The sequence below is a fragment of the Spermophilus citellus genome (assembly GCF_964194105.1).
Source record: "Spermophilus citellus genome assembly, chromosome: 6".
Lineage (NCBI taxonomy): Eukaryota > Metazoa > Chordata > Mammalia > Rodentia > Sciuridae > Spermophilus > Spermophilus citellus.
Window position 1 is genome coordinate 118,093,973 of NC_138187.1, and position 27,019 is coordinate 118,120,991.

Genomic DNA, 27,019 nt, shown 5'->3' on the forward strand with positions numbered 1-27,019 from the left:
TAAATTATTAATACTTTATTTATAATTATAATTTAGCAATAAAATCACTTTTTTATTCTTCTGTGAAGTGTTTGTTTCATTCCTTAGCCCATTTATTGATTGGGTTATTGGTTTTTTTGATGTTAAGCTTTTTGAGTTTTTTTTAATATATCCTGGAGATTAGTGCTCTGAGGTGGATGTGATGAAGATTTTTTTCCCATTTTGTATGCTCTTTCATTGCATCATTGTCTCCTTTGCTGAGAAGAAGCTTTTTAGTTTGAATCCATCTCATTTATTGATTCTTGATTTTTTTAAAAAATTATTTACTTATTCTAATTTGTCACACATGATAGCAGAATGCATTTCAATTCATAGTACACATATACAGCACAATTTTTCACGTCTCTGGTTCTACACAAAGCAAAGTCACACCATTCGTGCATGCCTTCATACATATACTTAGGTAACACACCGTGTACAGCTAGAAGAATGGGAAGTTGTGCTCCATTTGTGTACAATGTGTCAAAATGCATTCTACTATCATGTATAACTAATTAGAAAATTTAAAAAAAATTAAAAAAAATAATTTTTCTCAAAAACATTATATATTTGTATTAACAAGTAAACTTTGATTCATTCATTTTGGCCTTCCACTTCTCTAGGTAGCTTGGTAAGAATCCATGATTTCAGTTTTTCTAACTCAGATTTGCTTAGCTCATGGTAAAGATTTGGAAAACTATAAAACTTTGTGTTCACTCCTAGAAATTTTAACATTGAATTTGTCTCTTCACCCCAAGAATGAAAAACTAATTCATCTGCAGTACCATGACACTGAAATAATTCAGGAAGTACACCATCACTTTTCTGAAGAGTCTAGGAAAAAAACACATAAAAATGGAAAGGTGTAAGAAATTCCATTTAAGAAGACCATTCTTAAAAATCAAAGACAGAGGAAAAACTTACGAAGTTCCTGTCACTAAAGGGAAAAGGAGTCAGAGGTACTATCTAGGTATCCACATGGGGGCAGGCCTGAGAGCTTAGCCAGTGCTGGCACCACCAGAACTGTGTTGTTTGTGCCCTGCATTAACTCTATAGAGGATTCCCTCAAAAATGGCGAATGTGTTTCCTGAAGAAACTGAGTGACTTGGGAAGATAGATCTCTCACTTAGAGTGAAAGAAGGAGAGGGCCAGAGCTAAAATAAAATCAAGGGAAAAATTATATTCTGCTTTACTTTGATATCTGCTTTATTAATCTACTTTTGGTAATGAAGATGCAACAATTAATGTATATTATTCATAAATTAGGATATTGCTATAATACATATCAGCTTTATAACTGACCTTTCATCTTGAGAATACTCTTGATATAATAAGCAAAGCTTGCTATAATCATCTATATTCTCAATATGTATAAAGGATACAAATGTACTATATTACACATACACACACTCACTCTCTCTCTTCCTTAACACTCTGCTTAACAACATCCTTTTTACAGGGCACTTCCTGACATTAATGATCAACTGGAACTAATCAATATGAATCATTTGGCCATGAATTCCTAGTAATGCTCAATTTATATTAATTGTACATCCATTTTTATTGCTTATCAACTTTATTTTAGTTTCCATGTTTATGTTTCATGGTGATATTTTTTTTTTCCAGCTTAGCTTTCTTTTTTTAAATCTGGAATTTACCTGGTAAACAGCAGAGGCTTTATTCAAAAAACTAGACAGAGCAAATACTCCTGCCAAATCTTGATGATTTCTATATGCTAAATGCATTGCCATGCATCCTCCCATAGAAAATCCTCCTGAAAGAAGCAAAAAATACACTTAAAGAGCAGAATATATACAGCAATCCAGAATAAAGTATATCTATGCTATGATTTCAAAAGTATTTTTAAAAATATTCAGAAGCCTATAGAGCTAAAAATAAATGTAGTCTACTTTGGATCTCATACAAGACCTGCTTAAGAAATAACAATGTGCCACCTATGTCATCACAGGTAAAGAGATGCATGGAATAAAAGGAGCTAGAAATGAACACAGAACTCATGTTCACCAAGTAAAAAATGTTTATCATAATTCAAAATATGAGCCATAGTATAATCATTACTTATTTAAACTTCTTTAAATATATTTGGTTTGTATTTATAGGAATCATTACATTGTAACTACAATTAATACCATGTACATTTTTGTTTTGTTTGCCAAACTGTGAGCTCCATGAAAAGTTTCTAGTGGAAATCATATAATAGGTGCTTAGTGATCTTTGAATTAGGAAAGATAGTCAAAAATTTGATGAGCTAGATAAAACATTTTTGTATTACACTATTACTTTGGAAATTGATTTGCAAATAAAACACATTTATCTACATGGAAAATCATTTACCTAGGTGATACATTTTTATTGTTTTTTATGTGCCAAATTCTGAGTCAGTTATTACAATATGCAGCTTAAAACATATGGACCCTTAGGAAACACATGTGTCACAGAGTATGGATGGGAGCATGGTATGACAGGAACAGAGAGGCTGGTGGATCCAAGCCTTCCCATAGACCAGACACTTGGTATGATAGTCCCAAACTCGAGTCAGAGCTAAAAGACAACTCATTTATATTTCATGAGAAAATAAATACGGAAAATAAATCATGTAGTTACATACATATAAAAATACAAAAACATACCTTAGTGTATTTGGTGGATTTCCTAATTTCCAGTCTACTATTTTATTTCACTTACCAAAGAAAGTATAAAGCTAAGCCCTGAGAGACTGCAAATTTGAATTTATAATATCCTTCTTTTATACATAAAGGGAACTGAGGTTCATGGAAATTAGGTGATCTGCCTAAAGTATTACACCTAATTTTAGGTGTAAAAGTAGGACTTCCAGAATCCAGATCTCTTGTAACAGAGTTGAATGTACTTTCTATCATCATCTGATATTTATTAAAATAGGATCAATTTATTTGGGGCAGGCAGATATTACTATTTTGGATCCAAGACAAAAATATATGAAAGAAGACTATTAGTTCACCAAGTTTCGATTTTTTAAAAAAGGTATAATATATAAATAATAACCAGGCACAGTAAGTAATCAATCTGTAGTTTTTAACATTCAGAAAGAAATAATAAAAGTCTTATCAGTAGCAGTAGTCAATATGGATGGACCTGAAAGTCTCTTTTGAAATAACATCCTCAACATCCCCAGCCCCAATACATCTGATAAAGGTTAAAAAATAAGCTTGGTCGGGGAAGAAGGAAAAAAAAAAGAAATCTTAAAACTGTATGTACCATATGCATTTGTGCATCAGATTTCCCAAAAGGTTAGAAACCATGGGGGCTATACTATCCATGATAAATCTTTGATACATCCCATTGGGAGTTGAAGCACAATAAATAGCCAATATTAGTGTTGTTGGTATTTAAACATTCATCATAACTATGCAAAAAGAATTCTGAGCTTTATTGTTTTTTGCCACTAGTTATAGACTTCTTTTTTGCTTCTGAAGATCTTCTATGTAATAACATTATTTTGGTTATAAAGTAAACACATTCTGAAATTCCTTTAAAAATCATAAATTTCAATTGTTAGGATTAGCTGAACAAAGTGTCTCTGCCTCTTGGGACTCATGTGCTTATGAGCAGACTTTATCTTTATATTCTTGGTGGTACCTGGCACATAGTGACAACCCAATAAATACCTGTTCAACTGAATTTTTAGAATGACATATTATAGGATGAAAATAATAAAAATGTATAAATATCACTGAAACATTATAAAATCACAGGAAGCATTTTCTAACTTAAAATTTGGTAGAAAGAGGAGGATTAGGCTGAAAATAAGGGATCCTAACTTCTAGTTCTGCCAGTGACACTCCTTAGCTGAATGTGTTGACATAACATTTCATTTTCTAGTATATAGATTGCTAGAGTAGATAATCTCTATGATTTCCATCAAGCTTTTAAATACAAATGCTTAATAATCTGCTATAAAAATTGAAACTGCAAAGGCTTTCAAAATTTACATAATTTTTATAAATACAGAAATCCAGTTTATAAGTAAAGAAATATATATTATATATAGAGAAATATAGAAATATGTTTATATAGTTTATAAATATAGAAATTCAGTTTAGGAGTAAAAATCCTCTAAGAATACAATTCTAGCTTTCCTAAAAGTCCCCAGAATTGATCTTAACAAAGGCTCACTTCTTCTCTTCCAATTTCCCTTCTGTTCCTTATAATCCATTTACTTAAAAAGTGAATTCTATGTGCTTATTATAAACGAAAAACAAAAACAAAAAAACTTGTTGGCAACAAAATCACATCTTAAAAATAGGGGGAAAATGGGAAGATATAAGGGAGAGATGGGATTTTGGGGAAAAGAGTGAGATCCAGAGTGGAAGAGAAAGAGTTTTTGCAGTGGTATCTTCAAAAGAAGGAACCATAACACACCATACTAGAAACTGGTCCTAGCACTGAATTCCTTGATGGAATTTATTAAGTATACTTTTAAAAAATATAAAACTGAAAGTCAGACATTCTACATTCTACATCAGCCTCTTCTCCAACTGACTCTTTCATAAAAGTCCAGGACATGAACACTTAAAATCCACTAGAAAATAAAGGTCCCCCTATGCCTCTGAACAGTGTCTGGCACACAGAAGGAGTTTATATAATAAATATTCATTCAATAAATGAACTTAAATAAATTAAAGTTTAATAAAGATATTTCTGTAAGGAGAGAAATTTGTCATTGGGAAATGTCATTTTGGGTGATTTGATATAAAAGTAAAGCTTAGAAAATCTAGAAATGAAAGATTAGCATGCTTCGGGCCAATCAGTCCTAAACTGACTTCTTAAAAATAAAGATATTCAGACTCAATTCCAGAGTAACAAAATCTCACACATAAGTCTAAATTTTAAAAGCTTTTAAGCCATAAATCAGATGCCCGAGAATCATAGATATGTAGCAAACAATTCAAAACAAAATATAATGGGTAAGAAAAAAAAGTGAAAATACGGTCATGATTTAAAAGAAATCCATATGCTATAAATACCAAGGTGGCAGCAATGAAATTATTTTTCTGAGAGATTTAGGAGCTTCCATTACATTTTTGCAAAATGAAGCTCCTAACTATTTGCAATATAGTATGAGAAACTAAATTTTAAATTTTATTTAATTTTTAACAAGTTTAAATTTCAATTGAAAAAACCATGTGTGGCTACCACATTGGTCAGTGAAATTCTAGGGCATCTAAGATGTACCAGTGATTTAAAAGAGCATCAAAATTCATAAATGGAGCAAAAATAAAATCAATATTTCATAAAAAGATAATTCTTAGGCTAAGATAAAAATCATTAAAAGATGCAACGTAAAAATAAATTAGTAAGCAAAAATATATTAAAATGATTTTAAAAGCATACCTATAATAAAAAAGTTGCAAATACTAAGTGCTTCTGAACACTTTTTATTTTTGTTGATCAGGGAACCTAATCACTTTATGTATTAATTTCATGTTCAATTTTCATAAATTACAATATCAGCTTTATAACTAATATTGTGACTGAAAAGTAGTGACTGAAATCTTTTTATTTATTGGTTCAATCCAAGTCTCTTACCCACTCATAATATTCTGAGGTAATCTGCAATTTCTCACTGCTTTTGTCAAATAATCACCTTTAGCATGGTACACTACTATGAAAAGGGACTTTGTATATTTTTCCTATAAAAAAATTTTACACAAAGGACTAGTCACTTGAATTCAATTTTCCATCTAAGATTCTAAGATCTAATATATAATACACTGTTCAATAAGTAAACAGCAAATAGTAAATTCATTGTAGGTAATGGTTATAATGGATATTTATAGCTGCTGGTGAAGTATTTAAAATGTTAAGAGTTAACATTGCAACATATACTTAAGATTAACAAGCTGAATAAAACATGTTAAAAATAATAAACTTGGCTTTATGAACTCTTTTTTATAAAATAAAACAGAAACAATCTATAAAACAACTATACTGGGAAAATTTAGAACCTCTATCTGAAAGCAAAAGCCTAAGGAAAAAAAACAGCTTGCTATCACCTAAATAGGATTCTAAAAATGTAACAAATTCCACTATCATAGCAAACATCAGTTCTTCCATTTATTTGCTACTGTAATTTCTTCGTATTGTGATGAAGTCTCAAAAGATTGAGAATATACAAATTGTGATTATATTTATTTATATATTTCAAATGCAAAATTTGTAGGATAAGCAAAATATTTTCCTGTATGGAAAACTGTTAGAATGATAGTAGCAAGCTTTTAATGTCCTGTTAATTGTTACTGAAGAAACATAAGTTGTTTAATAAACTGAAGTGCATATGTATTTAAAGAAAGGAAAATAACGCTATCATTCTAAGTTTCTGCTGCTAGTAGAGCTTCAGAAGAAACTTCCATAGGTTCAGGTAAAGGCAGTCTGAAAATTTTGGTGTTAGGCTTTTATCATGGGAATTACACTATTCCTTCATTTTATATTTACTTTAAATATTATTATAAAATTAACATATTAATATTCACCTTCACTGTAAAGTGTTTCTACCACATAGATACAAACAAAAAAGAAAATGGGTCATCTAAAATCTTAATTTTGATATATAATTTTGATATATTTAAAGAAATTCATTTTAGCAACTAAATTCACTCTTCATGTACAATTTTATATTTTGCTTTTTCTTTCGTGTAATACTAATTTGAAAGAATTTCCACAGTCGCAAAAACTTTAAAAAACTGCAATTATTTTTTTAGTTGAACACATACTCATTGAGTGTCTTTCATGTGAGTACACATAGCATTTAAAAGCTACATAACATTTAAGTAAATGAATGGACCATAATGCTTTCAGCCATTCCCCTCAAGCTGAGTATTTAGATCACCCATGTAAATAAATCATATGGTTGTAGAAGTACTTGCTTCTCTCTGACTCAAAATTCTGATAATATTCCCAATATAATTCAAATAATCTGTTCGTGTCATTTGTCAGGTTCTATACATCCTAAATCAAAATTAAACCTAAATTATATTAATATTTTCTCTTAACAACAAATTATCACCACCTAGTGGTCACAAGTAAAATCTGATCATGGCATGAAGTTCTTAACTAAATGGAGGGACCTGGGTTCTAGTCCTAACTCTATTATTAGCCAGTAATCTTTTTGAATTTTAGTTTGTCCATCTCTGGAATGTGAATAATTATATCCCATTTATCCTGTTACAAGGCTCGATATAAAAACGACTTTATAATTTAAACACTATCTAAATCCAAAAAGTATGATATATAATGGCAACTTAAAAACTGTCAAGTATATTATAAATGTCAACTAATTTAAGAGTATTACCATCATATATACCTTTTAAGCACAATGGTACCCAAGGGATAAGTTATTTTTCTTTCTCCATTTTCATTTCTCACATTACGCAGAAAGTCACTAGAGGAAAATAAAGTTTCAAGGTAAACTTTAACAAGGAGAACATACTGACTATGAAGAATGCTTACGTTCTGCACATTGGACACTTTCAGTGTTGACAAAGTCAGAAGAAGACTGGATAATCTAATACTACTGATAATTTTCTTATAATAGAAGGTTTAAATCCTAGTTTGCCACTGACTGCATTGCCAACTTTCAGAGAGCAATTTAAAAGTTACTATTTGATGTGTATGTTTCTCCTGAATTTTATCATGTTTCTCCTAAATTTCTCCTACAGAATCATGAGACATAAGTATACAAAAATTAACCAATGAATATTTTTCTTATATTCTTAATGTACAAAGTATAGGATTCATGTGTACCTCTAAGAAACAACCTTTCACTGAACATCTCCTGTATCTGATATGAGATGGGAAGAGAAGCTTCTGTCTAGTTCTTCCTATTTAACAAAAGTTTATTCATTTTTTTCTCTATATATCATTTGCAAAAACCCTAGAAAACATTTTTATAGCCAAACCCTTTAGTCAACTATAATTTGCTTAATTATAATCTTACTCCTCTGTGTATTCTCAAAATCTTAAAATAGTATGTGTCAGTTTAGTCTTTCATCATTCTACTTTATCTATTGCATTTGCCTTCTTGCTGTTTTCCTGACCTAAATAGACTAGTCAGCCCCCACAGTGTTGTTGGCATCATCCTTTTGAAACGTACATTCCATCACATCTTAAGTTTGTTTGGGGGTACATAACAAACTATTACTACCTGGGAGAAAACGAAATGTTCTTGCTTTCTTCATGAATGTATTTCTCTTCTTATTTACCAGGGGAATTCTTATTCATTCTTACTGCTGCTCACATTATAACTTTTACATACTTTACAATAATATGTGCATTGCATTAGAACACTTGACTTCATTATCTATTTCATTAGACTGTATTTCTTCTGAGAATTTTTTTTGTGCTCCAGTGCCTAATTTTTATCAACAACTTGGAGATAAAATTTAGTATGATAAGTGTCATCTTAGAGGTGACTAAATAAGGCCAGACAATCTAGAAAAGATGGCAGACCATATGCAGTACACATATATATAAATATATAAAATTTCCAAAACAGAGCAAAATATGCTATGCTTCAAAAAAATCAATTCAAGTTTTAGGAGATGCTGTTTATTATTCTAGTATTTTTAAAAACCTCAATGTATAGTTTATCTAAAACTATGAATGGGACAAATGATTATACAAATGCTTCCAAACAATTTTGCAAGCAAAATTCAATGTATGGAATTAGACAAAAGTGAAAAAATATAAAGTCCTTACCTACTAATATTCTGTTCTTCCTGATGCCACTTTTTACTTCTTCATCAATCAAGCCAGTAAGTACCTGACACATTGCATCAATTGATTCAAGGTGTTCTGGGCAGTCATTAGATATTTTAAATCTGTCAAACCACACATTGGAGATTCCTCCCTTCAAAGGAGTATATGGCCTGTTTAAAACAAACATACAGAAATAAAATAGTTGCTTTAATTTTAAAAGATTAGTGATCTGAATAACTTATGCTAAAGAATTCATATTAAATTATCCCTAAGCACATTGCATTAACTTTGCTTTACTTAATTTTGATTTTAACATTCACTAAAGCTAGTTCATCTTTTCTAACTATCCATATTTAAGAGGTAGTATAATTACAATACTAATGAGTCTTAACCCATTCATTGCACATTGATGCTTTGGAATGTACTATTCTTTAAAAAAAAATACACACACACACACACACACACACACACACACATATAAAACCAAGCATTTCAAATACTCTATTTTAACCAACTTTAAGGTAAAGGTAAATGAAAGGAGACAATTCCAGAGATCCTTATAGGCAAACACAGAGAGATACAAGGGAATATATTTGTTGAACACAGAGAACAAGGGTTTGTCAAAGATAAAGGACAGGAGAATTTGACAAAAAATGTTGCCTATCACTAGGCAAGCCTAATTTTCTCCTTACTACATGGATAATAACTGGGTAATTTTATATAGGATTGCTATAGAAAGCACAAAACATTAAAATAACACAGTAAAATAAAACATTAGAAAAACACAGTGACAAAGGACTCATCATAATTGAAAGAAATCTAAACTAATGACAAGTAACTTTTCCCTTTAATGACTAGAGATACAGAATTCCTAATATGCCAATATTTCTTCTACTTTGCCATCTCAGATTTAGCTGTATTCTCTTGCTCTCAAAAGACAGTGAAGTAAAAGCATGATATGTGAAGCTGAAAACAAAACAAAACTAAACTAAACTATAAAGTGTAGGGCTAGAAGAACTGAACACATTCTCCTGCAAATTCTCTGGGGAAAAGCCCATGTAAAACAGCAGCAAACCAACCCAGTCCATGGGGCTAGGAATAGGCGATTCTCATTGCCAAAATCCTTAGGGCCAATGGGTGGTGATGAATGGACAGGACTACTCTAACATTCTTTCCTGTATGCCACTTCAAAGTAAATGAGGGGCCTGAGTCAAGAGGACTGGATTTGGAAAGATTTCTCAGAGAAACTGAAAGAAACCTGGAATTAAGAAAGGTTCTCTGACACATGGGATCTTCTGCTTATTTATACAAACAGAATCATGGCATACATATTACTTTGTAAAAAGTTTTAGAAAACTTTACATTTCTACATTTGAATGTTTATGATGAATATTCCTGTAAATCAGTAAAGTTTCCTTAACCTACGTAGCTCTAGAAAATTACAGAAATATGCAATATTTAAAAATTTTACCATGTTATTTTAATGTTTTTCATATAAATTTTATTATTTTTGCCAATCTTTCCATTCTCTCCCTCACATATCTTATCCTCTAGACCAGGTAAATCTTGTTAATGATTGAAAAATATATCCTTCAATCAAGCAATATATGTATGCATGTATATATTTATTTTTGTAGTACTGGTGGTACCACAGAGACCCAGAACCAGGCACACTCTATCACTGAGTTACACTGAATTACAACGCTTTTTATTTATTTTGAGACTGGGTCTTGTTAAATTGCCCAGGTTGGCTTCAAACTTTTGATCCTCCTACTTTAACCTCCCAAGTAATGGGGTTATAGGTGTGCCACTGAACTGACTCCTTAAATTTTGTTTTTAACATATACATTAAAACATACATTTAGGGTTGGGGTTGGGGTTGTGGCTTAGTGGTAGACTGCTTGCCTTGCACGTGTGAGGCACTGGGTTTGATCCTCAGCACCACATATAAATAAATAACCGTATTGTGTCCATCTACAACTAAAAAAAATTGAAAAATTTTAAAAAACAAACATATATTTACAGGATTTTAGTATTGTTACTTTTCAAAAATGAAGCACTCCTAAGTGATTTTCTTATGTTCAATGTGTTCTTCTCCTTTAACAGTACCTCATATAAATTCTTCCATCTGATACAGTTCTCACTCATCTTTTCAAACAATTATATTAAACTCTAAAATAAAAATGTTTTTCAATTTACTCAGCTAGTCTCCTACATTCACTTGGCATTCATTGGGTGCACAGGTTCCAATCACTAAGAACGTTTAATACTGTATTAAATGTCTGCATACATGTTTTTATGTACTAGGACTTTTATTCCCATGGAACAGAGACCAGAAAAGAGGACTGTTGGACTGAAAAGTTTGATTTTTATCTTAACAGAAGTTTCAAAGTTGATCACAAAGACTGCAGAGGCAAGAGAATATCCTTTTGTTTGTGACACTAACAGCAATAGGTACTAACAAACTTTAAAATGTCATCATTGAAGAATATCAACTAAAATTTTAAAATCAACTTTAATATGTTGATTTTACGTGTTAATATACATATATACATACACACATTTTAAGAATATAATCCAAACACTTTTGACAATGCAACCATCATCTCTCCAATGATACAGAACATTCTCATGTTTCAGAAAATCCCACCATACCCCTTTGCAGGTAATTCCCATATACTTGCTAGGCTACCCTTGAGTGTTTCCATCAATATTGATTAGTTCTACCTATTCCAAAACTTCACAAAAATGCAAACCATGACTCATATTATTTACTATTTCTTCTACTGGACTTTTAATATTTTTGTTGTTAATTTAGAAGAGTACTTTGCCTATTATTAATATCTGTCATCTGCTTTTTGTATTAATTTTCAAATCTATTTTTCCCATATTTTTTTATTGGTGCATTACAGTTGGATATATACATCACAGTGGGATTTGTTGTTACACATTTATACATGTGTACAATATAACAATATAATATGGTTAATATCATGCCTCAGTTTTTTCCCTTTCTCTCCTCTATCCCCCCCCCCCCCGGATCCCTTTCCTTTAGTGCTCTCCCTTTAAATATTAATATGCATTTAAGGTATCCTATTTATCTAATAAGAGATTTTGGCATTTGATATAATGTCTTGTTTAAAAATTAAATGAACGTTTTTTTTCCAGTCCACATATCTTTATATACCGAATTCCAGATATTCTTCTAAGATTTTTGTTTGTATTTTTTAAGTCTTAAATTCTGAGAATTTTTTTTTACATGGAATGACTTAAAGGTTCATATTAATTTTCTCCTAGATGAATAGGCAACTGTGGTTGAGGAAGGAAGGAAGAAAGCCAGTTGGATAGCCACTCACCCTTCTCACACAATGGTGAAATTCCACCATTGCCAAGCCTTATTCTAGGTTATCTAGTCTCTTTCAACATGGATCCTATGACAGAATTAAGTCCTAATGCCTAAGGCATAGATGATATACACAATTACTTCTCTCCAATATATCTATAATTGTCCTAATTCTATACTACCTTTGAGAAAAATCAAGAAAATGGTTACTCAAATAATTTTTGGGTGTTCTGTGACTCAACGCAGAACTCCGAGAAAGGCTTTGTTCTGTTGCACTAATCTATTCATCAATTAGGAATCATACTGGTCCCATTACAGTGGTCATGAGATGAGCCCCTCTCCTCCTACCATTTTGCTGGCCTGTTCACTTGTCCTGTCTATTGTCAGGCACTCATTATTCTTTGTTTATCCAAGAAATTAATCAAACTGTTTAGCAAACTCTAAAATATTTTCAAATAATTCTCTTCAAAAATCCTTTTGGAATTCTAATTAATGCTGCATTCCTGTCTGAGAATTAATGTATTTGGCAGGGGGGAGGTACCAGAGATTGAACTCAGGGACACTCAACCACTGAGCCTTTTTTGTGTTTTACTTAGAGACAAGGTCTCACTGAGTCGCTTAATGCCTTTTGGTGAGGCTGGTTTTGAACTCACAACCCTCCTGCCTTAACCTCCCAAGCTGCTGGAATTGCAAGGAAAACTGAAATTCTTGACAAAAACTTGAGGGGAAGGCATCTTTTTGCAAGCTGAACTCCCAGGGCTTCTTCTGCACCACTATCCATTCAAGCTTTCACGTGGTATAAGAGGACAAAGGTCTGCACCAGCTCTTGATTTGGACTCCTACACAGCCTAAATTCTCCTTCATTCCTACAGGACTTTTGATCTCAGAAGCTATTTGATTCAAGAGAGGTAGATCAACTGGATTTAGGAAAACAAAGGCAGAAATGATTCAAGCCTTCCTTCTTCTGGAAATCTGAGGATTAACTCTCCAAAGATACTCAGAAAATGAAAGCAGGTGCTTCCTACATAGTCAAAATGAAATCTTAAATTGTATTCAAATTGCTACTAAAACCACAGTGAAGTTCTAAATCAAAATGCAAAATATAACACTCATCTAAAGTTCAAATTAGACTGTACCCTTTGAATTATTTATACTTCCATTTCCAGTTTTGCTATTTCTCTCAGTGTTTATTTGTCTGTCTAAGCACTTAAATAAGGATGATATCATAGGCTAAAATGTGAATCATTCTGGGAACTCAGCCATTAATGGAAAAAAATGACATTTACTTAACTTTCTTCCCTTTGACAATGCCTTAACTAATTAATAGATGCTCCATGGTGGTAGAAACCCAACCAAGTATTTTACTATCTGGTAGCTTTTCATTCTCTTATTTCTCAAAGAAAATTAAAGTTTTCTGTTCAAAGGAGATAATTAGGAAAACGTAATAAGATTGAGACTATAATTTAGAAATTTTGGGTAAGAAAATGTAATCAAGAATACATGTCTCCTAAGATGTAAGAATAATCTTTAAATAAAGTATGAAAGATTGTTTTTAAACAGCTAAAAAAAAAATACTGGCACATATGTTATACTCATTCACCTTCCTTCTCAAATAAATCATTTTATTAGCTGGTATAAAACAGCTCAGACATTACCACAATAAATAAATATGCTTGGCAAAGAACATCTGTGTGGCTCCTAAATCAATCAATCAATTAGCCCATTACACACTGGTAAAGCATTAAGCTAGAATAAAATGTTCAAGGTTACTTAAAAATAAAAAGACATTCAGCTTAAAACCAAGTTTTGTTTTGACGTGTGTTCCCCTAAAGTCATAAAATCAAAAGGTCATTCATAACCTTTATGATAACAATCTGGCTCCAGTCTTCCTCTCTGCCCTCATTGCACACCACTTTCCTTAGCATTCACTAGGTTCCAGTCACACTGGCTTCCTTCTTAGCTCCCAAGAGGACCAGCTCCTTATTGGTCCAGGAGCTTTACATCTGATATCCTTCTACTGGGAATGCTCTATGTCAGCATTATCTATGGAGGGTTCCCCCTGGTCATTAAGGTCGAAACTCAAAAGTCACCTTCTCAGGGGAGCTCCTTTGACTCTCCACTTTAAGTATACCTCCCTCTGTCCTGTAACATACATAGAGTTTCTATCCTAGTATCTTACTTAACTTCATTAACATTCATCATTATTTGAAATTATAATATTTAGGTATCTTTTTATTTTCCATCTCCATGTGAGCTCCCTGAGAGCAAGGGCTTTATCTTTTCCACAACTAAAAGCAAAGCCTGGTATTTGAAGATGCTACATAAGCAATTACTGAATGACAAATGTCAATAATCATTTGTATTACTTGAGAAAGATCTGTGTCAGCTAAAAAAAACAAAATATCTAAACTATTTTTTATTTGGTGCTTTTAACATCATTTAACTTTAACACTTATAAAATTCACTTGCAATTTCTAGAAAAATGGTCAAAATTTTCTTTGACTTAATAAAACTCCATATTTCTAAATAACCAAGTTTTTATATGCCTATTGGCTTTTAAATTCACCATTTAAAAAACTTACCAAAGAAGTGAACTATTTCTTCAAAATATCTATTTTTAGTAGAGTTCCTGACTAGAATGCCTGTTGTACAGACCTGCTGGTATCAGGATAGAGATCTCCTCACATGCTTCAGATCAGAATCCTAAGCAGTGAAGTAAAGACAAACCCATTGTTTACTATGCCTAAATAACATGTGCCAACATCTCTTTTATAATACATATTTAATGAAAAATATAAACATTCATTTTATGTGGAAAAATAGTGAATCAAAAAGTAGAGGAACTATACAAATATTTCAGAATTTTCAAAACACTGAGAAACTTTATCATCATAAAAAGTATAAATGGCTTGTTAAAACATTACTTTTCTAAAAATGGAAATCCTAATTGTAAACCCAAACTAAGAAAACCTCTAGTTGTAAATATAGCTTAAACTTGTCAGGAATAAGTCTTTATTTGGTACTTCAATTAAAGAGCCCCCATTAACATAATTAAAAATATAACTCTACTTTCCATTTTAATTAACACAGCAAACTGCTGGCTTCTAGTTAATAAGTCCTTACTTCACTGATTAAAAACATCTATTAAATATGGTTGATAAAAAGGAATATTTATAACCAAATGGTAATTCTGAATTTAATAGAAACATAACAATATTCTGTAATAGAATATTCAGTTGTGACTGAGTAAACACAAGAGAGCATAATTCTCCTTTTCTGCTCTTTATGTATGACTATGACAAAAATGTGGCGTTTTCAACATTTGTAGATGATATACATACGATAATTATAAATAGGGGAGGTAAAAGGGAACTTTGTAAGTTAAGGTTTTATAACTCAAAAGATAAAGGTTTGCTATGTATAGTCTATCTAGCACAATCAAGAATAAAAAATAGACAAATTAAAATGAAGTATTAAAAGTTCAAATAATTCAGAAAAAGGGAAAAGTTGGATGCAGAGTAACAAAAAAAGCAGAAATAAATTCAAACATATTTGTTCAATGTTACATTAAATGTAAATGGATTAAACAAATCACTTAAAAGCCAGAAATTGCTAAAATCCAACTATATTATGTATATATAAAATGTATTTTAAATATAATCAATTCAGGTAGGTTAAAAGTAAAAGGATGAAAAAAGACCAATCATCTAACACTAACCAAAAGAAAGTAAAGGATGGAAAAAATATAAAGTATTCCTAAGAAAGTTGATGTGTACTCTATGATTATTAAACAAGCTACACCTTAGGGTATCACTAGAAATTTTCCACATCTGACTAAAACAACAATTCCCATGCCCTTCTTACAATGTGACTCTAGTATTTCCTTAGGAGGGAGGGTCCATGTCCTCTCCTCTTGAGTGTGACTAGTCTTTTAACTAACAAAAATATACAGCTATGTAACTGCTACTAGGTCTTTAAAGGTAATACAGCTTCCTTATGCTTTTCTGAGGACACCTGCTCTTAGAACCCAACCTCTATGCTAACCTGGAAGCCCAAGACTCCGTAAGAGAAAGCCTCATACAGATGTTACAATAATAGTAAGTATGAAGTAAGGTCCCATCTAATATCCAGCATTAACTGACAGATATCAAGGCTTCTGATGGTTCCAGTTGCCAGGAGTAAATTCATGAGTCACACCCAGCCTTCAAATTCTCCCAACAGAGGTCCCACATATGATAGTACAGGATCAAGTCATCAGTATAGTATACTTTCTGAACTTCTAACCCATGAAATTTGTGACCATGATAAAACTGTTGCTTTTGATGGTTTGTTACATAATACTGAGAACATGGGGACAATGTAAATTTTCAATATGAATAACAAAAGCAAGAGAAAAAAATTAATAAGATGTAAAGTAGTGATTAGCGAGAAATTTACAACTTTAACATAAATCAGAGGAAGAAATGTATGAGTAGATATAAATGAAACAGAAAAAATAACAAAGACCAATTTAGTTCTATAAAAAATTAATAAACTAATAACACTTGGCAAAATGAACAAAGAAAAAAGAGGGAAGATAGAAAGTATTGCTATCAGAATTAAAATAAAATATATCAACATAAACCATAAAAGCACTAAAAGGAAATATCATGTAAAACACCATACTTAATGGTGAAATACAAAATGCATCTCTTTCAAGAGTGAATGGGAAGCATGTTTTGCTTCTATTTAGCATTTCAAACAAGTGCAAGAAGACAAGAAAATGAAAAAAAATGGCATAGAGATTGGAAAGGAAATCATAACGCTGCCTTTATTCACCGACAATATGATTGTTCACACAAAAATCATAAGGAACATATTAAACATAACTAGAAATGACATGTAAAAATAAGAAGATGCAAGAATGAGTTACAAAAACAACTTATTTCTATACACTAGCAACAAATAGTTGGAAAATTAAATATTTAAAAATCCCATTTAAATTAGCATGAAAAACTTTATGAAAAAACTCAGCAAAAGTCCTCTCCACTAAAAAATCCAAATCATTGTTGAACAAAATTAGTAAATACCTAAAAACAGCAAGATATACCATGTGCATTTATGGAAGACATCAATTTCTCTACATTAAACTGCAGATCAGATTTCATATAATTCTAAACATAATTCAAACAGGTATTTGTAAAATTGATAAGTAGATATTTAAATTTACATGTAAATGGAAAGGATCTGGAATGATCAAAACTTGAACCACTTGCTTTCACAATTTCCTACAAGGCTACAATAATCAAAGAAAGGTCTTTTACTGGCAAACATTAAATAAACTAATGGAATAGAGTCTACATGAGAACTTATTAAGATGTGTTCAAAAAACGACTTGTACAATAGTATTTATAGCATCATTATTCATTTGATCCAAAAAGTAGAAATAATCCAAATGTTCGCCAACAGAAGAATGGAGAGAAATTGTGGTGGTCATACAATATATTTACTCAGAATTTTAAAAGAAACTATTGATACACACACATGTATGAACCTTAAGAACTCTAGGTCTAAGAAAGAAGTCAGACAGAAAGATTAAATTATTCTATTTAAACAAATTTCAAGAACAGGCAAAACTGTATTATGGTGATAGAAATCAGAACCATAGTTGCTTTAGGAGTTTGCAATTGACAGGAAAAGAGGTACAAGAATACTTTCTGGGGTGAGAGGAACATTCTCTATCTAATTTTGGTAGGCAGGTGCATAAGTGTATCAAATTCACTGATCTAGCAGGGCATGGTGGTGCATGCCTGTAATTCCCGCAGCTCAGGAAGTTAAGGCAGGAAGATCCCAAGTTCAAAGCCAGTCTCAGCAAAAGTGAGGTGCTAAGCAACTTAGTGAGACCCTGTATCTAAATAAAATACAAAATTGGGCTGGGGATGTGGCTCAGTGATTGAGTAACCCTGAGTTCAATCCCGGTATCTGAAAATAAATAAATAAATAAAAAATTCGCTGAACTATATTCCTAAAATTTTTGTATTTCACTGTAAATGTTACTTTTAAAGAAATGTACTAATACTTATGCCTGTAATATATCATCAAGAAAGTGAAGATGCAAACCACAAGACAGAAAATATTTGGATTCATCTAATCAACAACCACCACAAAGTGTATGCAAAGAAATACAAAGCTCTGATGAAACAAAAGGAAAACCACAGAAAACCATGGGCAAACAATTAGAAAAGGCATTTCTTGTGAGGATATCCAAATGCTAAATAAACATGTAAAAGCGTGCTAATATCATTATTATTAGAGAAATGCAAATTTAAAGTGAGATACTACTACACATCCACAGAGTGGACTATAAATTAAAAACACTGGCAGTGAAAAGTATTCAAGTGGATGTGAAATAAACGCAAATCTCAAACAATGCTGGTGAGAGTGTAAATTATTATAACCTGTCTAGAAAAATGCCTGACCTTATATACCTAAGCAAATAAAAAAAACTTAACCTGCTTTTGCTTTGCATGTGCATTCATTTCCATAAGTATCTGGCTTGGTGAAATCTACATAATAGTAAGCATCTTTTCAAAGATGTGAGACTAGATATATTCTAGAACAAAACTGGTTAACAAATACAGGCCATTTAATCCTACATAACAACTAAGTAGAGTTGATGGAAAGATTTTATTAAAAAGATGATATTTTCACTATGCCCTGATAGATATAGCAGAGTCATTGAAGCCCTTATAGTTTAGAAACACTCAAGGGTTCACAAGTGATAAAAGCAAAAAGAGGTGAGATACATAGTACTATAAATTTGGACAATGTCATAAAGTGTGCAGAAGAATGTCAATGGATGAAACCTCCTTGATGGGCTTTTTAAAAGGCTGTTAAAGTTCACTTTTTAAAAAAGTGTTAATTACATTAAAAACAATGAATTAAAGAACTCATATATCTACCAAATGCCTCCTTTGAATGCCTTTTGAAAGATTGTGAACAAGGTAGCCCAAGTGAATCAATCAGCATCAAAAGAAACATTGTCAAAGCAGATGGAAAGAGTAGCTGTCTTTAAAGTCAAGTTAATAAAATCTATGCCCAAACTCCTTACCTAAACAGAATAAACAGTTATTTACAACATCAGCTAGCAGACTTGAAACAGTAGAGTTTACTGTGAATGCCAGATTATTCTAATAAATACTATCAAATAGTATTGTACAGTTTGGAAACCATGTTAAAAGTTGGGCTTAATGATACAACCCACCTCCTGAATTGGAGGTTCCTCAGTTAAAAGTGGCCCAGCATGCTTTACATACTTCAACTTAAAAATTCTGTGCTCACTCTGGATTTATTGTCTTACTACTCAAGACCTAGAAAGAAAAGCTACAAATCCTTGGAAACTATAATTCTTATGTTATTTATCCACAACAATTTATACTTTAAAAAAACTGTTCATATCAGCATAAATAACTACACAGATAAAATATCAACATTATATACAAATATCCACAGTTTCATTCCTACTATATTATTGTAAATTGCAACAAATTCTGCAAGATATTTATCCAATGTTCACTGAAGGTCTTCTATCTGTCAGCTTCTGGTGTTAAGCACTTATGTATAATGAAGTGCTTAGAAGGATACAATAAGAATTATGATCTAAGACTGTTCTAGAAATTAATCCAGTAGAAGGTAGTAAAATATAGCTAATTACAATATAGTATGCTAAGTATTCTCTCTTAACTAACCTCCACTTAATTGACTCAAAGGATTAACCAAAGCTCTCTATTCTCTTTTCTTATGCTCATGTCATGCTAAATGCTCCCAGTCAAGAGAAGTCATTCTAGTACATGTTTTTGCTTCTATAAATTGAGTTTTTGCTTTTTATTCTTACCAAATTCAACGAAGTTCATTCCCAGATTTGTTTATAAGAATTTTAGTTTTTATTGCAATAAAATAATTTATTATTACTTAAAATAAAATCTTGGAAACTTTTTGCGGTTTGCTAACTAGAAGTGAAAACTTGAGTAAATCAATATAACGAAAAATGATAATTTGACCTAGAACAGTGGCTATCAATATAGTCTCTAGGGGAACGCCTTTTGAAGATTTAAAACTACATATCCAAAATGAGCCCCTTGCCATGTAATAGAGAAAGAGCACTTAAAATGCAGCTAGAGCAACTGAGGATAAATTTCTAATATTAATTTAAATTCAATTAATTTGCATACAAAATAAGATGTGCTGTATGTGTAAAACATACACTAGATTTCAAAGTTTTAGTATAAAAATAAGAATGTAAAATATCACTTTAATAATGTTCATTTTAATTATATGCTAAAATAATATTTTGAATATACTAAGTTAAATAAAAAATATTAATAACATGAATTTTACTTGTTTCTTCTTCCTTTTCTTAATCTGATGCCATGAAAATTTATGTTTATATATAATATCTGTTGTGCTACATTTATATCAATCAGTATGGTCTAAAATGTTTGATGATCTGTGTAAATACTACTGATAATAAAAACAACAAAAAGTTACTGGGAATTCAATGAATCATTTCAATAATTTTTTACTAAATCACAATAGTATCCACAAACAATACTTACTGCATATATTTGAACTCTGAAATGTTTCTAGACTAAAATTTGAGAAACACTGATCTAGAATTCATATCACAATCAGTGACGAAACACGAAATTCAAAAGATAAAACTTATTAATCCCTAGAATTATCTTTCCAATGCTTTTCCTTGTGATTTATCAATTACATTTATATATAGAATGAAATGCACTTATCTTTCCTACTCTTCTAGAAATACAAGTATTTTCTTCCCTCTCAACTTCACATAACCTAAAACCCAATAACAAATAATGAGCACTTATGATATTTTCAAAGACATTTAATTTACAGGACAAAAACAGCCCACTGGTCAGCAGGTTTCTTATTTGTACTACCACACTTCTAAACTCTTAATTATATTAAAATTATACTTTTTTGAAACTTCAATCCTATATTGTCATTTTTGTTCCACCTCTTTCAATGCTATCAACTAGATAAGCAAATTCTTACTGGTGAACATAAAGAGATCCTTGAAGTCCTGGTTCTTTTTCTTCTTAGTAAATACTAAGTTAATGGAAAAATGAAGGAAAACATTTGCATAAGTACATAGTATATTTAATAAAAATAAATCAAGAACAGATAATGAAAAATCAGGTTGGGTTGCATAGCTCAGCACATTGTTTTGCTTACACAATAAATACTTTCAAACCTCAGTTTAAAGCATATGTTCAGAATAAAACAGTACAGATGCTAATGTATAGTTAATATTTTAGATAAGCAGTTTGACTTTAAAACTGTACTAGTCTTATCACTGTGAATTAAACACACCTACAAGTTATATAATCTAAATATTTATTAAAACAACACCATATTTCTCTTATGGTTTACTTGTTCAAAAAGTGTAACATTATTTCTAAAGAATCTTTTGAAATTTGGAAAGAATGTCATGAAATCCCTTCCACAGGAACTCTGGCTAAACTAAATTATTAGAAAGATTAAGTTATATTTGCCAAAGTTATTAAATTACCTCTAAGAGTGAAAGGGGGGAAGAAGAAAGTGTGAAAGATGAGCAATCTGCAAGACCAGAGGAAGGAGAGTCTGACTGGTCATGCTAAGTAGACAGTTTAATTCAGAGTTGTAGGGAATGCTTTACAGAGAGGAAATTACCTGATGTTATGGTTTGGATATGAGGTGTCCTCCAAAAGCTCATGTGTGAGACAGTGCAAGAAGACTCAGAGGAGAAATGATTGGGTTATAAGAGTATTAACCTCATCAGTGAATTAATCAATCGATGATGGGATTAACTGAGTGCTAACTGGGGGCAGGTAGGGTGTGGCTAGAGGAAGTGGTTCATTGGGGGCGTGGCTAAGAGGTATATTTTCTCTCTCTCTCTCTCTCTCTCTCTCTCTCTCTCTCTCTCCCCCTCTCTCCTTCCTGATAACCATGATGTGAGCTGCTTCCTCTGCCACGATGTTCTGCCTCACCTGGAGCCCAGAGGAATGGAGCCAGCCTTCCTCCTAAACAATGAGCCCTCAAATAAACCTTTCTCCTACAGTTGTTCTGGTAGAGGCTTTTAGTCACAGCAGGGAGAAAGCTGATTAAAACACCTGGCAAAACCTGGCCCAAGCGTCTAACTACAAAATAAAGAATACATTCTAGAAAAAGGCATCCTAATTTAAAATATCTTAAATACAGAATCAAGCTTAAAAAACATCTAGCTGGCACGTCTATATTTTATGCCACAAAGTTAAAGACAGAGAAGTGGAACACATTACTGCATACCTGGAAGGAGCTGTTGGATAAATAATTTTTACATGTTGGAATGCTAAATCTTGATTTAAAACCTGCTTGATCCACATCCTGAGTCCTTGTCCAGAATCACCTGATGAATCACAAAATCTAGAGTAAGATGAACATTTTAATACAGTGCATTTAAAAGCAGTCTATAACTTTCATGTCAAACAATGCTGGAATAGATTTTAAAACTCTCCATATACAAAAATAACTGTCTAAAAAATGATTCCGCAATGTGACTTAGTAGGCATCAATAGTAGTAATAATTTTGATTATTATACTTCAGGCTTCATCACTGATCTATCTCTTTGAAAACCTTTAAGCTTAAATTCTGTTTTCCTCATTTGTTTAATGGATATAATAGAAATAAATAAAATAAAATAAAATGACTTTTCTAAAAGGAAATTCTCTATATCTGAATTTTAATACCATCATTTCTTATCTTACACTTAAAAATAATAAATTCCTAAAGTGAGTGTTAAGCCTAATTGTATTTAAGTTGGAGCAACCTAATATAATTTTCTTCGTTAAGACAATAGCAAGTCTTTAAAAGGGTATTCAATGCACCTTTATTTTAACTTGAAGAAATCAGAATTTAATTTTGATAAAGTTTAAATGACCTAAAATCATTGACTATATACTCTAAAGGTGAAAAACTACCCAAGCTCATGTAAGAATATGTGTGTATTTGCACACAGAAAAAAAGGTAGTGAATATAGGTTCATCATGTATAGTCCTGAAAAGGAAAATCTCAAAATCCGAACTTTAATTATAATCAATCAAATCATTAAAACACAATTTAAATATTATCTATTGAGTAACTACTAATGTACCAGGAACAGTATTTACTACTAGAGTGGCATTGTTGGGGATATTATTTTATTATTATAAATAGGCATTGGTCAAATAAAATAAATGTGTAAAACAAATGTAACTACTACAAAGATAAGGAACTTGGTGCTATGAGGTTTACTACACTCAGAACTGATCTGTTAATGAGTTCCAGGCCAACTTCATGAAAACATAAGCTCCACAGGATGAGTCTTATTTTATTTTATCCTCTGAGTTGTTTGTTAATCTAATTCCTAGAACAGCAACAAACAGAACATAGTTGTTGAACAGGTTAAGTTAAAATCTGCAGGATGGTGAGCAGTAAAATGCAGAAGGGAAGAACAGCTGAGGTAAAGGAAAAAAGTATCTTCTCGGATATCTTCTCCTACTCTTCTAACTCCAGGCACACTAGACTCACTGCTGTTCCTTGAATGTATTAGGGAAACTACTTCAGAGCCTCTGTCTTATCTTTTTCATTGTCTGGAACAGTGTGACCAAACATCTGCATGATTCACTCACCTAAATGTGGCTGCTGAAGCACCATCTTCACAGTGAGGCCTACCCTGACCACCTTATTTAACATTGTAAGGACCCTCATATAATCCAACCTCCCCATACTGCCATTCCCCCGACCCACATTAGAACTCACTATCTTACACTGTGTTATTTATTTCCTACACTAGAATGTGAGCTCTAGGAGAGCAGGGTTTTTCGTTGGTGTGTTCATTGCTATATATTCAGAGCCTAGAACAGTGACTTGAACATAGTGCTATGTGATATATTTCTTCAAAGAATGTATTAAGACACTTAGGTAAACATGTCTAGAGCTCAAAGTAGGTCCAAAATGAAGACATACATATGTATCACCAGTATGTAGGCAGAAATAGAAATCTATGAGCTTCTAAGAAGTTTACTTAGGGGAGAAAAATGTTGAGTGAGAAAAAGACCCAAGACCAGATTTTGAGGAACCTTATCATTCATGGCCAGGTTCAGGAGGATAAGAAACAAAAGAAACCAGAAATAACAAACAATGGATAGAAAAACAGTTCAAATAAGAAGACTGAAAAGTGACAAATATATTTAGGACAGAGAGGTTACTGATAACTTTGGAAAGACCCTACTTAGTTAACTCATGGAACTTGTCAGATGGGGAGAAAACCATAAACAAGACACATATGGTTTGGGCTTTCGTGAACCTTTCATTTTAGTGTAGAAGACCAACATTAAATTAGGTAATTACAAGTATGATAAGTACCACTGAAAGGAGAACTATAGTATCTTAAGAGCAAATAAGAGTAAATTCACTTAATCTAGGAGACCGAACAAAGCTTACAAATTTATCTTGTATTTTTTATCCGAAAAGAAGGTATTTCTTTAGTATTTTAGAAGTGGAAAGGGCTCAAATTAAATTAGCAATATATAACTTACATTCCCATGTGGTGTTCTACAGCTGCTATATTCGAAAAGAAAATCTCAAGTTTTTAAGATTTTTTAAAACTATCTATAAAAAAACACATTTTTAGCCTTGGAAAAAATTAATATACATCCATTAATCCACAAAGTCCTCTTTTTAAAAAGTCATCTTATTCCAAAAATATAGTAGAACTGTTATATTTAGTTTGTACATGTTTGGGTTAGCCAGAAGTCAAACACCTCCTATAACACAATCATATATATTAAAGTCTAATATAATATCTTTAGCTTCTAAACTGAATGATAAAAGCCTATCCCCAATCTGAGCTTTATGTGGTTCAATGGATATTTAAATATTTAAGAATTACATTATTATTATACTTACAAACAGCAGAATTACTTAAATTCTTTATCCAGAGTATAAAGGGAATACACACACACACACACACACACACACACACACACGTACACACATACACACACACACACACATATATATATACACACACACACACACACACACACACACACACACCACACACACACACTTAACTCACCAGAATACTACATTTGGAGTAAAAGATTTGGGCTCAAATTCCAATTTCACCATCATTTACCTAATAGCCAAGTGACTTATGGACAACAGTGGAATCCATCTGGCCTCATTTTCAAAATGAAGAGAATATCTCTCATTACTGCTCACAGCTAGTTCTCCATGTTGTATCTTTCCAATCATCTTCCCCCTTAACACTACACATCTCAATTCAAAGACTACTTACTTGAAAAAAAAAAAAATCGGACAAGCTCTTCATCCTCCAAATGGCTTTATAATGCTTAACCACATTTTTTTTCTTCCTTTCTAGTCTCTTGGCAGTAAATCATGCACCATCTTGTGATCTCCCATGCATGCTGACTCAAACTAATGAACTGTTTTTGTTTTTAAATTTAGGTAGGCCCCCTGAGGATGCTGGCTGCATCTCATTTCTTAAAAGAAAGCCAAGCACTGTGAATGCAATAATTAACAAGGTCCTTACTTTGGAGGTGCTCACAATCCATTGGAGAAGAAAGACATAAAAGATTACAGAGGAGCATAAGAAATGCTATACAGAATGAAGGGCAGGCAGGGGAAGAAAATACCTACCCTCAGGCCTCAGAATTAACTTTGTACTTTATCTTGGAGGCTTAATGACAGAGGAAGAAAGGGGAAAGGGAGAATGGAGAGTAGGAAAAAGGAAAAGAGGGAAAGCATTCCATTTCTGCACAGTGCCATATAAAAAGGAATTACTCTGTAAATACCATCTGAGTTAACTGTGAGTCTCACTTGTCTACATTCCTATGGGAGACTGGAGAAAGAAAGCAATGGCAAATAATCCATCCCAGCGGAACAAGGCAAAATCACTAGTAGCTGACCCTGAAAAGTATGAAATAATGGATGTGACTCTAGCACAAGATTTACCTAACCTGCTGTTTAAATGTGCGGAGAGGAACGGGAGGTGGTCAAGGGTTGAGCTTGAGAGAATGTTGTGGACGGGAGGACTGCACAGTGGACTGCAGGGCACAAGGCTCAGAAGAGAAGATTGTGGGCCAGCGCGCAAGACAAAACAGTAAGACCAAGAGGTGACAGTGACCATGCGTCCACAGTCACGGGCCAGCAAGGAAAGAACCACCTTTTCCGAACCCACATGGCTCCTTTGGGACCCAGCGCCTCCTCCACTGGGAAACACTGAGGGAATCAAAGGGAAGATGTTTCCAAATTGCAGATAAACGGGACATAAATCCACCTGAGCCATGCAGGAAGATCAGTGAGGCGCTGTGCCTCCCAGCCGGCGATACCACACAACGCCGCAAGCGAGCAGAACTCGACGCAGCAGCCATCACGGAAGCCCGAACAGGTCGTGCAACCCCGCCCTTCCGCCACAGCGGGGACGCGCACGTACGCACGCAGACGCCGTGCGGGAGCGCGCCTAACAGCGCGCAGGCGCAACGGGAGCTGTCCTGCCTCTGAGTCCTTTTCGGTGTTTGGGTTCATGTCTATGACACTTGTAGCTGTATTAAGCGTTTGGTTTTGCTAAGCGTGGGACTTCACAGGTGTCAGTCTGCACTGGACTATTGTAGTAACTAGTGAATATACTTATGCCCTAAGCATCTGCTGTAGGATTTTAGACTGCAATTCTAAAATGCGGTATTACCATCTTCTTTTACTTTTTAAAATTTAACAGATATAACCACTTTGGGACTTGCACCAAATGTTTGCAGCTTTTTACATACAAGCGAGCGGAAGTCATGCAATAGTTTCTCTTTGAGTTTTTTAAAAGC

At 32.5% G+C, this 27,019-nt stretch overlaps 1 protein-coding gene and 1 long non-coding RNA gene across 2 annotated transcripts; both read right to left on the reverse strand.

Annotated features, from left to right (window-relative positions):
- On the reverse strand, positions 1-26,635 carry LYPLAL1 (lysophospholipase like 1). Its single transcript, XM_081299905.1, has 5 exons — positions 26,485-26,635; positions 22,448-22,547; positions 8,776-8,945; positions 1,677-1,792; positions 1-852 (listed from the first exon to the last, which is right to left on the reverse strand). The coding sequence occupies exons 1-5, from the start codon at positions 26,576-26,578 to the stop codon at positions 613-615; spliced, it is 720 nt and encodes a 239-aa protein (XP_081156031.1). The 5' UTR covers positions 26,579-26,635; the 3' UTR covers positions 1-612.
- On the reverse strand, positions 10,687-21,218 carry LOC308652166. Its single transcript, XR_014022743.1, has 3 exons — positions 21,176-21,218; positions 14,701-14,821; positions 10,687-10,755 (listed from the first exon to the last, which is right to left on the reverse strand). It is a non-coding gene; the product is annotated as an uncharacterized lncRNA (long non-coding RNA).
- Positions 26,636-27,019: the final 384 nt, after the last annotated feature.